This window comes from Rosa chinensis, chromosome 4 (assembly GCF_002994745.2).
Source record: "Rosa chinensis cultivar Old Blush chromosome 4, RchiOBHm-V2, whole genome shotgun sequence".
Classification (NCBI taxonomy): domain Eukaryota; kingdom Viridiplantae; phylum Streptophyta; class Magnoliopsida; order Rosales; family Rosaceae; genus Rosa; species Rosa chinensis.
In genome coordinates, this window is record NC_037091.1 from 62,180,599 (window position 1) to 62,195,414 (window position 14,816).

Here is a 14,816-nt window from a genome sequence, read left to right on the forward strand (position 1 = left end):
ATCTTCCAGACGCTTTAACCAGAGAAATGACAATGTTCAGCGGGAAAGATGATGACAAAGGTCGCAATCCTAGGAACAGAAGAACTGGGAAAGAACATGATACTGCTGAGGATCCCAAAGAGAAAATCCTCAAAAGGTTTCTACTGAGTCCAAAAGGCTTAGCCACAACTGATCAATCTCAGGGTAAAGGATTGGCTAGCCCGTCTCAAACGGCAAACGGTAAAGGCTCATCAAGACCGTTGAAGGCTGTTGTTTTGCCAAAAAGCAAATCAACTCCAAGTGGAGTTATAAATCTTCCAGACCCCTTAACCAGAGAATTGACAATGTTCAGCCGGAAAGATGACGACAAAGGTCGCAATCCCAGGAACAGAAGAACTGGGAAAGAACATGATACTGCTGAGGATCCCAAAGAGAAAATCCTCAAAAGGTTTCTACTGAGTCCAAAAGGCTTAGCCAGAACTGATCAATCCCAGGGTAAAGGATTGGCTAGCCCGTCTCAAACGGCAGACGGTAAAAGCTCATCAAGACCGTTGAAGGCTGTTGTTTTGCCAAAAAGCAAATCAACTCCAAGTGGAGTTATAAATGTTTTTAATTATGAATTGAAAACTTTCGCTGATCCTGTATTCAGAACTGGCAGGAGGCTAGCATACCACCAGAAGGCAATTTTAGATAACCTCTTATTTGCCTTTCAGGAAAGAAACAGTGGCATCATGTTCCCAGCTCTCTTTGCATTAGCTGAAGAACTCTATGAAAATGTTAGACCACAGTTTGAAGAAATTCATACACAGCAGAGTGCTGTCCAGAAAGAAAAAATTCACTACCTTGATGATCTAGAAAGTGCAAAAGTTCCTATTATGGCACTAAAAGAATCAGATTGGTTCGAGTTTCATGATATGATAGGAAAGCATAATGCTGAAGCATGTAGCCCTCCAACTCTTTTCATAGTCTCAGGACCTTATGTTGGAAGATACTTAGTCAATGTTCAGAGTGAACATCCTCAAGAACACAAGCTCTGGCTTGTTGAAAATGGTTTTGTCCATAATCTATGGACCAAAACAAATGATGATCTCAAAGACCTGCCACCCATCATTGTCAACACAGTCAAAAATGTCAGAAAAAATGACTGCATTCTAAGACTGGAGTTCCGATCCACCCCTCCAGAATGGATTCAAAAGGGAAACGGAGAAGTGGAATATATTTCTCCATATCATTATGTAAGGATCATTCAGAGAAGATATCTGCAGCCTGCCTGTGTTAGATACAATGGCCAGCCAAATTCAAGCATTCCATGGATGAAGGTCATGTCTCTAGAATATATTAAAAAGATCATCGAAGAAGATACAAAAAATACCTTCCTGGCAGCAGGAGAAAAAACAATAATCACTGCTTACGATCATCCTGACGTAATCAGCAGCGACCTCTTCCTCTCTCTCATGAGAAAGGAAATAGACTCAACACTGGCATGCCTACAGTGGGTTGAAAAGCTTGAAAGCAATAACCACTACAAGATGTATGTTGATACAGATGTCGAAGATAATGCAACGACTGCCAGAATGGCTGGGATGGACAACAACTCCTTTATCCTTGGCCACAACTCAAAAACGGACGAGAACATGTGAAGCAGCAGGTGTAGAAAGCACCGAAAGCAACTTTGGACTTTTCCCAAAAGCTGCTTTTGCTTTTCAAAAAGAAGCAGGTGAAAAACATTTCACCTAAAGGAATCTGCTTTTGCCAACCGACATCCATCATCAGGAGCACTCACAATAGCAGAAAATCACGGAGTTGTTCTGTATATTTTTATGTTTTGAATTTAGGTTTGAGGTCCGCTCCCTATATAAGGAGCCTTGGTTTCATTTGTAAGGCATCGAAAAATTCCTCCATCAAAACTTGTCCAGATCTATAAAATTGAGCAGAAGAGTCTTCTCTCAAGAAGTAAGAAAGTTATAGTAGCAGTGTGCTTCCTTCCTGTCTAGTGTGAAGGAGTGTGCTTTCTTTCAAGTAAGTATCTGTAATCATTCTTATGGATAGCTAAACAGCTTCTTAGCTGTTTACCTGAGAATGAGGCTCTAAATTTTAGTCTGTAATTATATTTGAATAAATATTTTCAAATTGCTCATCCACCTTGTCATTTTATGTTAGTTTTATTTTTAGTTCAATGTTTAAAAAACTGTTTATATCTGTTTCTGCCTCTATTCCTGTATGATTTTTAGGCTTGAACTTTCTGTTTCTTAAAAAAACTTGCGTCAGCTTAAGACAGAAGCAAACAGCAGTGATTCCGCATGTTAAAGTAACCGCTAGGCAGGGAGCCGTTAGGTGAAAAACTTGGGCATGTTGATGGCTAGTTTTGTTTTTTTCAAAAAGTTTGAACATGTTTTCCTAAGAAAAAGCAAAGGTTAAGACCCAAAAGTCAGCATAGGACATATTAGGCCCTAGTTTAGAAAAGACTACTCCTATAGGTCTTTTCCTCTTAGATTTGTGTAAATGGGCACAATACAAACTTGTTGGTGCAAGCGGGCACAATACATGTGATTTCTGGGTAAACAGGAATTAACCCGGCAAAGAAATATATATAAAAAAAAAATAAAAAGATATCCTCTGTAAATAAAAATTTCGTCGATACACTCTTTGTTAATGAAAGTTCATCATTATCACATTATGAACTCTTATTCTTCTAGATATTATTTTAAATTTTGGTAATTAGGACTTACGAGTTTAACCTTGCTCGCCTAAATTTTGGAGGGCTACATGTGACCTTAAGCCCTTTTTGCTAAAAAAATGGGCTCCAACAAGGGAAGGTCTAAAAGGCTAAAGGTGGAGAGGGCTTAATTTAGCCCTATAGCTAGCCTTTTAGCTCTCGGTGGGACCCACGGAAAATCAACCCAATCAAGGTCCTTGTGATGCAATGCATGAATCAAATGGCTCATAATCAATTGTTTGGGATGAAGCTCATGAATCCAATGGCTCATAATTAAAGATTATAATTATACACATGCATGAGCAACTAGCAGTTGGCTTCATTTTTTTTTGTTTTTTTGTTTTTTAAAATATATGTATGTATTCCTAAAAAAAATAATCTTGCCACGTTTACACTATATCTAATCGGGAATCTACATATTTGCTTCTAAAGTGGCACGTGGCACTTGAAAAAATTTCCGAAAATGTTATCAACAATACCACAGAAGTACCTCATCCAAATATACACCTTAAAAATTAATTTTTTTCTCATAAATATATTTTAGTCCAAATTAAAATATTATTAAAATAGAATAAAATCATAAAAATTACAAAACATAATGTAAAATAATAAAATAGTTGAAAGAGCTAAAATTTAGCCCTGCCTTACTGGAGATGGTTCACTTGTTCATGAATAAAGAATAATATTTATGGAGGCTAAATTATAGCTCTGGCCCCAATATAGCTCCCTCTTACTGAAGATGGCCTAAGGGGGAAATTTTCCTATGCTACAGTCAAACCCTGTCAGCAGGCTGATATGGTTTGACTTGCCAATAAAAAATTAACACGTAGACTCGTCTTTAGTTATATTAAAATTCAATTATTTCATTATTTTGAGAAAAGACCTTTTTAGTTTAGGTTCTCCTTCATCTTCTTACCCAATCTCTGTCGAAAGCCACCGATGACGGCGACTCCATCTCTGTGGAGATCAATCATGCTGGAACCCGGTATAATTACTTGAACATCTCTCTTGAGGCTAAACTCGCTCTTGCTAAGTGGAGAGTGAATGATCTCGGAGTGGGTGGGAATGGCTGTAGCTAGGGATTGATTGGGATGGGATAATGAGGAGAACGACGGCGGAGATCTATGTCCATCGATGAGATGACCAAAACAATCAAATGATTCAATCGATGAGATTTGAATTTCATAGACCTAGCACTTACCTCTTTCTCTTAGCCCATAAATCTCAATTACACGTGTACGATTTATTAAACAATTTAAAGCTCACTATACATCTTGAGATTGCCAGTATACTGATGAAATGACCCAATCAAAACAACTGCATATTAATATCAATAAATGGTTTCAGAGAATGCTTTACATGTTCACACTTCATAATAGCATGCATTAGCTTGTCTATACTTAAAATAAAGTTGTAGAAGAAAACGATATGAGATGCTGGGGATTAACAAGAGGACAAACTGCAAATCTGACAAACAATTGTATTTTAATTAAATTAAGTACAAATCTAGGTGTCAATTTTTCATTAGCAACTCAAAACTATATCAGCATGCTGACATGGTTTGACTGTAGCATAGAAAAATTTCTCGTTATGATACCCAACCACCCTTTTGAACCGTCCACTCTTCAGCAAAGGTATTTCCCACTCGGACCAAAAAAAGAAGAAAGTATTTCCCACAATAGTTTTTAGGGGAAATGATCATTTACCCAATTTCAGATTACAAATTGCCCACTTGCTCCGCTAACAGTTTTTTTACCCCATTTACCCAAAACACTCTAAGAGATTATTTCCCTAATACTCAATTAATTCTTTTTATTTATTTTTGGGACTTTTTTGCCCTCTCCTTCTTTCTCACTTAGAGAGAGAAGTCATCTTCCACCTTGCTCTGCTCCGGTGACCAATGGCCAGCCGCGGTCTCCGGCGACCAGTGATCGGAGTCTGGCGTCCAGTGACCGGAATCCGACAACCAATCACCGAAATCCTGAATCCGACTGCCATACTGGTGACCGGATTCCGGCGTCTGATTTTATTACCCCTCAATAATCATATTATTGCTCCCCAATAAACTTGTTATTGGGGATCAATAATTAGTGAAAAATAAAGATGTTTTGAATTTGGAAAACTTTCGGAGGTTTATCCAAATAAATAATCTTATTATTGCCCCCCAATAATCATATTATTAACCTGCAATAGACATGCATAACTCCTCAATAAAACCTTCTTTTTTCATTCTTCTTTCTCCTTTCCTTAGACAAGTATAAGCCTTCTGCCAAATACCAAAAAATAAAAACAACAGATTGATGCCGTAGAGTGACGGCGTCCGAGCGAAACAAAACCGGCGTCTGACAAACAAAACCGGCGGCGGCTGTCCAGGAAAGAAAATCCCTAAGGGAAAAGCTCGTCGTCCGAGCGAAGCCCAGACCCGAACTTGGAGAGTGGAGCTTCGAAGCTTCCTGGACGTCTGACAAACAAAACCGGCGCCGTCTGTCCAGATCGCCTCTGTCTGGGAAAGGAAAGCCCCAAGGGAAAAGCTCGTTGTCGTCTTCGATTTCATTCTCGCATAGCTTCGGGGACGTTGAAGACTCTAACCTGCATTTATCCGATTCGGATTCTGATTTGGGTTCGGGTCATATCCACGTTGAGAGCAGCGTCGTCGGCGTCACTCAGCCTACCGTGTTGCCGCCGTCTCCGTCGCCATCAGGATCGAAACCTACGCAGGCAAAATTGATGGGGGTGTTCCTCGCCAGAGAGAGAGAGAGAGAGAGTCAGCAGCTGCAGAATCTGTGATTTTTTAATTAATTGGAGGTTGAAATTATCATTTAACACTAAATTGGGTAAATGGGGTTAAAAAACTCTTAGTGGAGTAAGCAGCCATTTTTTGAGCTGAAATTGAGTAAGTGGTCATGGCCCCTAGTTTTTATTTGTTACGTAATTCATTCAAATCTCGACCACCAACGCTCACACAAGCATCCCATGTTTTTTTTGTTGTTTTTTTTGGTAGTGTAGAGTCTTAACATTTCTGTGTAGAGTCTTAACATTTCTCTCCCAAAAATTCTTTGAGGACGGACCATTACAACAATTGGATCTTAACTGTCATATATATATATACACACACGCTATGGCCACTTTGGATCGTTCTACAGTTGAAAATATGGAATCGATCTGGGGCGCATATATTTATACCTTCTCAGCCTCTTAGCAGTTCCTCCTCCTACTCGATCCGACTGTTAATGGACGCCGCCTAATGAGCACGAATAAAGAAGAAGAATCCAACAAGTACAAACCAGAAATTTGATTCAGATCGATTAAAGAAGATTGAATTCGAAGAGAATCAGATCCTCTGCGGCTATACGTATAGACAAATCTTTATTAGCCCACACTCGTCTTGTTTCTTTGACTAGAAGCAGCAATTTGATCGATGACGTTTTAAACACAAAATGCTTCAAGCATATTGCATACTGCATAGCAAACCAGAAGGTGGTGGAGGAGTTGCTTCTGCCTTCTGGAGTGGTACGTACGTTGGTCCTCTTCTCTGTGTTTGCATTACAGTTTTCTCTGTATTAATTAATGTGATGCTGTAAGCGACATCAATCATAGCGTTAACTAAGCGCTAAGCAACATTAATCCGGCCATCGGTATGCTAATTAATTAGCAAAAACACCCTTATCATTGTTAGACAACCATATATATGTTTATGCTTGAATAATTCATATTCTCGGCATTGGGATGATGCAACTGGTGAGTACGACCTGTAGTAATATACTAATATTACTTCGTTTAAGATCAACATTATTGATAAAAGATGAGATTTAACATGATTTGACACGAAAAGAGAGCCATTATCTAGATGCATGTACAAGTTACCTAATTGAATGGTTAAGAGTTAAGACTCAGGTCTCCGTACGCATGCCGTTGCAAAAACCAATCCAATATCTGAAAACGATTCCTCATTTCTAATCTTCCGGAAGCAGAGACGTAGATTATATGTGTTGCGCGCTGCATTTTGGGACGCTTTATTATGGGAAAACTAAAAGAAGACCAACTAAATATGCAAATATTCTGTTCTATCAAGGATAATGCTTATCCATATAGTATTTCACCTTTGGGGCAAGATATTTGTTTAGCTTCGCACACCATTGGGGGACGGGTCTTATCTTGATTGTGTAATATTTGGTGTGTGTGTGTATATATATGAACTAAGAACATAAATGCTTTTAGGTGGAGGCTGATCCTCATCCTTACGATCTAATCCACCCATAATTTTTCAAGTAATCTACCCTCCCTCCTGGCTCCTGCCAAGGATAAATATTTCATGGTCCACATATGCTTGCAATGACTGTGGTCCTAACACCACTCACTCTGCATACTCTCTTGAGATTAATTGATGTCAATTTCTTCACTGCATAGAACCAACTACAACAAGCACCAAATCAACTTCAGATTCGTATCATGTCACATGGTGTTAAATATATCAAATATATAAAGTCATTCATCAGAACTCAATTCAACACGTCGGCAATACATCAAGTCCGTGACACTGTTCTACCCAAATGAACGAGTTTGAATGTACTTGATTGAGCTCGTTTAATGAACAAAATGAGTGTTATATATTTGCGAATTCACTCAAAATAAGTATCAATTATTTCTTCACGGAAAGGTCTGCAAATTCATACTTTCAATTTGGTTTCTTTTCTTTTGTACAGATTTCAAAATCATGCTATGGAAATTGACAACCCTACTTCCATTCCCGGCCTCAGAAATTATTTGTCCATTTATGCCTATACAAGATGGGGGGTTAATATCTACAGATCGATGGTTATGATAAAATCAAAAATAAAGAAAAAAAGGGGGATTGGAATTGATTCTTGCACAGAGCAAAGAGGACAACTTGGATGCCAAATTTAGTAATGGGAAAAGCCAAGACATCACAGTAGTATAGAGTGATAGCTTTAGCCTTAGCCTGTGTCAACACTTCATTGCGCATGCTGCTTTACCACGACCTCCTTGTCAGAACCTTGTTTTCCAGTCATTAACACTTCCTTGACTTGATGCACCACCTCCTCCCCCTCTCCCTCCTCCTCTAATAACACTAGCCAAGTAGCCAGGGTTGTTGTACAAGTCACTTATCACTAGCTAATAGACATTACATGCATGTACTTAACAATCCAATTTTTGTGATGGATTTGATTTCATATAATTCCATGACATTCGACTAGTTGGGAAGAATTCTGAGCAAATCTCATGTGGCTCTATTCTTTCTGCTTTCTTGGATTCTTTAGAGACCATAATTAAGGATTAGAAAGAAAAACAAAGGACAAAAATCATCACGTCTTAACTTATTGGAGGATTTGTTTTGGATTCTTATTGCTAGCTAATTTGATCTGCACTTTAGGGTGTAGGGTAATCCAACCTTAGTTTTTAATTTTTTTTTTTAATTTTTATGACATTTTAAAGTTTTCAAGATAATCGAATATATCAGATTTAATAGTTTGAAGTCTTGCTTTTATGATTCAGATTCATAAACATGATCACATAGAAGATTATTTAGATAGTTAATACACGCGCATTAATCCGGCCATTTTCAAGAAATGAGAATTGCAACCAAAATGGGGGATGAGAAAGAGAATTAATTAATTGATCAAGAGGATGAGTATTAAGCCGATTAAACATGGCGTGTTACTTCATAACATCCTTGGGCCCATAGCTTAATTAGCATTGCAAGTCGTAGGATGAGACACAATTATATGATTGAAGATGAACCATAAACGACAATTAATCTCCTTAATTCAAATTCGCCCTCTTTCTCTTTTTTGGTAGTAAGTCCTAATGACTTGATTGATTTTACTTGCTTTGTAATTAAGCAGCCTGACTTCTGTTTCTGAAAGATCAAGTTAACTCCAAACGTGGTGCCAATTTCCCATCATCAATTTTATCCCACTAATTAAATCTGCCCTTAATCATTAGATTAACAGTAAATTAATTAATTACACTAACTAATTTCCCTCTCTGTCTCTCTCTCTCTCTAGTGTTCTGTAATACTCTCGAGTATTAAAACTTTAATACCGTAAATCGTTGGTTGATTGTATGGAGACTAAGCTACACATACACATACACATACACATACACATACGACTCCATTACGTAATAATACTGTGTAGTGCACGCTACTCCAGAATTGTGAAGCAATTTCAAAACAGGAACCTCTCAAATCAAAAATGGCCGGACTCGTACGAAATGGTCTGAGCACAGATTTGAATTTCCATTGCGGCAGAAACGCCAAAGTCTTTGTCTTGGTCTGCAAGAATACGCAGAGGTAGCTCATTCCAGCTCCAGCTCAAAATGTCCTTCTGTACTCACCAATTCCCCAATCGACACGTTTTCTCTTCCAATTCGCTTGCTGGTTCCCAGAACTTAAATCCCTGACTTCCATGAAAAAGAAATTTATTGCTTCCAACAAATTCATACGTAAGCTCCGATTAAAGCCCCTTAAATATGGCAGAGACAATTTAATCCTTGCAAATTATTTTCGATTTGTTTAGTGCTTAATCTGGTGGTTAATACAGGTTTAACTGTACTAATAGTTTAATACCCATATATATATATATATATATATATATATATTTCTCTGCTCCATCAGCATCATCACCTCTCTTACTGAAGCTTATGTGAGCTCTCAAAGTTTGCTCCTTTATGAATCTCTCTCCATGACCAAGACAAAAAGGTCCCCATTCTTTGTAGAGAACTTTGAGCTTAACAAAACCCTAATATTTGATTCCCGATTCCCGACCCAATTCATGGACTGCAAGCCCATTTCTACCACAGCCACCGCCACCATCAATACTCCAGATACAGACACTGAGCTCATCCCCACATCAGACCCCAAATCTGGCGCCTTTAGGTCCTTATCCTTCAACAACGGCCCACTCAAGCCCCGCCACCCACTTCCTCCGCCGCCTCATACGGCGGTTGTGTACCGAGAATGTTTGAAGAACCACGCGGCCAGCCTCGGCGGCCACGCCCTCGACGGCTGCGGTGAGTTTTTCCCCAGCCCCATTTCCAACCCCGCCAACCCCACCTCGCTAAAATGCGCCGCCTGCGGCTGCCACCGTAACTTCCACCGCCGCGACGCGCCTGACGAACCACGCGCGTTCACTCCTCCAAAGGCCTTTCTCGTCAGCCCTACTCCTCACCACCGCCTTCTTCCTCCGCCGCCAGCTCAGCACAGCTCAAGCCCAAGCCCAAGCAGGAGCACGAGCCCGGGCCCAAGCACCACGTTGAGCCCGCACTCTCCGCCGCCGGTCTCGCACGTGCCGCCCTCCTTCTTCGGCACACCGTCCCAGATGCTCCTCGCCCTCAGCTCCGCCGCGTTTACCGCGCCACCACCGTCGGATGAGAAGGTCCGGAATCCGACAGCTGGGAAGACGGGGAGGAAGAGATCGAGGACCAAGTTCAGCCAGGAGCAGAAGGACAAGATGTTCTGTTTTGCTGACAAACTAGGCTGGAAACTGCAGAGGAGCGAAGAGAAGTTCGTCGAGGATTTCTGCGACGGGATTGGGATTGGTCGGAACGTTTTTAAGGTTTGGATGCATAACAACAAGCATCACATGATGAAGAAGCAGAGGTTGTTGTCGTCGGCCGGGTTGATCAATGACGGTGACGACGGCGGTGATGCCGGCGGAGGAGCGAGCTTTGATTCCACTGCTGAGGAGAACAACAACAACAACAACAACAACAATGTGAATGTCATTATCGACTCCCACAATGAAAGTAGCAGAGATCACCACCACGACCACCAAAGGTTTTATCTTTCCAACAATGGGTCCTCTTCTTCGTCTTGAAATCATTGAGAGTTAGAGTTAGCTTGAGAGCTTGGAGAGGTTTCGATGCTCCTTTTGTTTACTGGTTTTCTTGGTAGCTTGTTAATGGTGTTTACTGACTAGTGCTTTGGTGAGGAATGAGGATTGAGGAAGAGAACAGAGGCTAATTAACAGTTAAAGACAGAATTAATCATTGTTAATGCAAGTTTAATTTCTACTTAATTAGTAGTCTTCATCATACATGAAGCTAGCTAGCTAGCTAGTTGCTTTCTTTGATTTGCAGACACGTTTGGTCATTTTTTTTCCTTGGTTTGACAATGAAATTCATCCTAAGAATAAAGTTATAAAGGGATACTATCTATATTAGGGAATTTCTTCAATTAACTTTCTACATTAGGGAATTTCTTCATTTCTTGTGTTTTTTTTTTTTTCTTTTCCCCATTTAAGTTTGTGGATATGCTTAATATAATCCCTTCACCTTTCGTTTTCAAAATTTGGTTAAAAGTACTGTGTCATCCTGCTATTTTGTTGTTATTCATTTAAGGGTAGACCTGCTTCTGCTCGAAGTGTATTGAATTCTTTCACCAAAACGGTCTAGGTCTTGATGAGAGATGGGGGTTTGGTGCACCCTGACTGAGGCAAACGTGTTGTTATTAATTTACTCTAGGGTTAACGTCAAGTAAATTTTATATAGTAGCTTTTAAAAATTTTAAGTACCAAATTTTATATAATATTATGGGTAAGCTTATTGGGTCATATAAACTCTTGTTTGTCACATTTCTAGATTCTAGTGATATGATATCGTACTTGACTAACCTCTTGTAACACCAGCACGCTTTTACTCGATCTACTGTATCATTTGCGTGCTAGGGCAAATGAGGAAATGATACACGTACATTGTTGTCATTTTTTAAGTTTCTTTTGATGAGGAGAAGAAAATGCGATACAAAATTCCATCACGACCAGACTTGAGTTGCAAGTTGCAAACTAGCATTTGTGTTAGTGGATAAAAACCAATTAAATTAAAGTTGACTTGAGTCTCAAGTACATGTATTTGAAAATAAACTGATCAAGTACTCACATTACTTGAGTTTGAAAAGCTAATCTCTATAATATTATTCACGGGTTGAACAATCAATTGTTCAGTTCATATTTTCAAGTTGAATATGAGATTACTTTTTACATACTATTTACCCTAATTTTTGATACTACAGGGGTGTTATTGCGGTGATTTAATCAAAAAAGATATGGTCATGAACGCATCATGTATTCAAATTTAACAAAAATTAGACGGATGTTCCAAATTGACCAACCAACGCGTAAATTATGCAGGTATCATTATATGAAGTTCTCTAACTACCAAGCTGATGATATTACATGTGGCATTTTCAGAATTATTCTCATTAGTACCAATAATATATTTGGCTCCACGTTATTTTATCGGATTTCTTGCCTCTGATGATAAATCTATAGCGCCCCCCTTCGTGATTGTTCTTGGTATCAGATTATATTAAGAAAAACGTAGAAATGTAGAATGTGATGTAAAAAGTACTAATAATATTAGAGTTGTGCAGTATAAAAGTAGTAAGTTGGATTCAAAGACTGAATAGTTCGGGTTTAAATATAAACTGGTTCGGGCCTGGGAATGGACCCAGACAAAACACGTATTAGAGATCGAATGTGTTGTCATGCTTGCATGCATTTGTATAATTAAGAAATGTTTATACAGATACCCTGGGCTTTCAAGGCAAGTCGTTTACCGGGATTTGCTTAAACAAAGGTTTAATAGGTAGTGGAAACGGTGCCCAGAACATGAAAAAACGGCCAGCTTTCCTTTTTTTGGTTGGCTGATTAAAACGGCAAGCATTGTAATATTGTTCTTTTACTTTTTAGGAATGATGATCGTCGTTGATTCTGAAAAGAATTAAACCAATCCAGTTTAATAATCATTATGATTTTGTATAAGCTTCGAGCTTGATCCACCATCCACCGCCCTTTTATACAAACGCGTCGATATCAGCTTGTTGTTTATTCTTTTCTGCGATAGAAACTCGGATATCCTATGATTTCAAAAGCATGATTTAGGTTTTATATGTTTATCAGAAAGGCCACGTGTAGTTATATAACTGGCTCTGCATTCTGCAATTATGTGTAATGGTCTGATTATCAGAAGTGGGATTCCATTAAGAAGTAATTAATCATTTCAGTACCTGCACCTAACCCTAACTTCTGTTCCTTGTCATGGTCATGGGGATGGCGATGGCGATGGCGATGATGAAATACAAAAGAAGTCGTTTGCTTTGGCCGGACTAAAGGTATGTTATTGGAACCTACTTTGTGAGAACCTCAAGCTCACAAATTCTACATGTTATAAGGATTAAGGCTCACTTCTTCTATATATATTGCTCTCACGGTGTGACCTCTTCGTTTCTAAATAGCATGAAATGATATGCAAGGGATCGCATTAGGCTAGTTTACTTTATTGTAGCCATTCTGAATGGCTTATAGAATTGATAACAGTTTAATTGTTTTTGGATCGGGAGGTTTAGGAACATATATTGAAAAGTTGAAGAAAAGGAAAATGCCTTGTTAGTCAAATTAGGGTTTAGGTTAACAGTGACGTTTACAAACTTATAGTTTATATGCAGTTTTTCTAATTGATAAGCTTACCTTTAGGTCTTATTATAGGTTGACATAAAGCTGTCATTTTTGAGAGAATTATCTACACTTGAAATCTGTTTGTGCAATTGAGAATAATGATTGAAATTTTTTCCTATTCAGTAATCTTTACTAATAACCGTGTTGTTGCTGTGATCTGTGACATATACGTAAAGTTATAAATCCAACATTGTAAAGGTCATGAGTTTGATTCTCACTAGCATATGTAAGGATGGGTGGGCTAAGAGTTTTTTTAACAAAAAAATAAAATAAAAACCGTGTTGTTATCTAAATTAGACAAATATAAGTAATCTGATAGATCAAATATAAATGGAAATTATAGTATTAAAATAGAAAAGGTTTACTGATTTGGCTGCTATTTTATAAATGTCTTACATTAATAGAAAAATTGAAAATAAATTAACCATATTACTGGAAACGATTCAGATTAGGGATGGCAAAAATCCCTATCGGGTAAGGTATCCATCGGGTATTCGAATCTAACGGGGAGAAATTCGGGGGAAATAGGGTAACGGGGATGGGGATCCCCAATATTCGAATTATGAAATCGAGTACGGGCCGGGGATGATATTTTGATCCCCATCCCCAAACTCACCCAATAAGAATTATATGAAATATATATATATATATCTTTTGATATTATTTATAAATAAATATTTATGTAAACTTCATCTTTTTGTCAATATTTAATAAATATGTTCAAAAAAATGATGATTCTTTTAATAAAAGATCTTTTTCAACATGTCAATTTTCGTTGATTGAAAAAAATTTTGATGTTTGATTTTAGAGTTTTTCTATTGGAACCTCTAAATTTACTCACTTGACCTCTATACTTTTTTCACCTCTTAACAAATTTTCAAATACTAAATTTACTCACTAAAGCTCACTAAACTTCCTCAAATAACCTCACTCATTTAATTTGCAAACAAATTACTATCTTTAAAATAAAAAATTTAGTCATTTCAATTATTTAATCACTCTATAAATCTTAACTAAATATACATTTCTTAATCAAACTTGAGTTTCAAAAATTAATGTCTAATCAATAAGAAAATGCCATGAACTATTATGTTTTTTTTTTTAAATTCTATTTTAGCTGTGCAAAAAAAAAATGAAGAAATTATTTGTTTTTATTCTCAAAAAAAAAAAAAATCATTCACTTTTTAATATTTTTTTTTTGTATTTTTTGTACCACATGATTAATTATTTAAATATTTTTACTTTTTTTTTTTTTTTTTTTGCAAATATAATGGATTGACTTAGATTTAGGTCATAAATCATAAGAGGATTTATTTTGTTTTCCCTCACCAATATGCGTTCAACATATATATCATACATTTTTATGTCACATGATTTTAATCATATTTTTAATTCTTATTAAATATATATGAACGCTTTAATGAGTATGTAGTGAAATTGAAAAATGAAAATAGATAAGGAAAATAATAAGGAATACAATCTAATATTATTGAATTGGAAAGTCTACATAAAATAAATATAATATTTTTTTGGTCTAATTATTGTCCTTAATAGTCATTTTTATAGTAGGTTATATATGTCATTTAATAATTTATAATAGAGTGAGGTCAAGTGAGCAGATTTGGAAATAGGGCATAACTCACATA

At 37.4% G+C, this 14,816-nt stretch overlaps 1 protein-coding gene across 1 annotated transcript; it reads left to right on the forward strand.

Annotated features, from left to right (window-relative positions):
• Positions 1–9,326: 9,326 nt before the first annotated feature.
• On the forward strand, positions 9,327–10,734 carry LOC112198466 (zinc-finger homeodomain protein 11). Its single transcript, XM_024339597.2, has one exon. The coding sequence runs from the start codon at positions 9,400–9,402 to the stop codon at positions 10,531–10,533; it is 1,134 nt and encodes a 377-aa protein (XP_024195365.1). The 5' UTR covers positions 9,327–9,399; the 3' UTR covers positions 10,534–10,734.
• Positions 10,735–14,816: the final 4,082 nt, after the last annotated feature.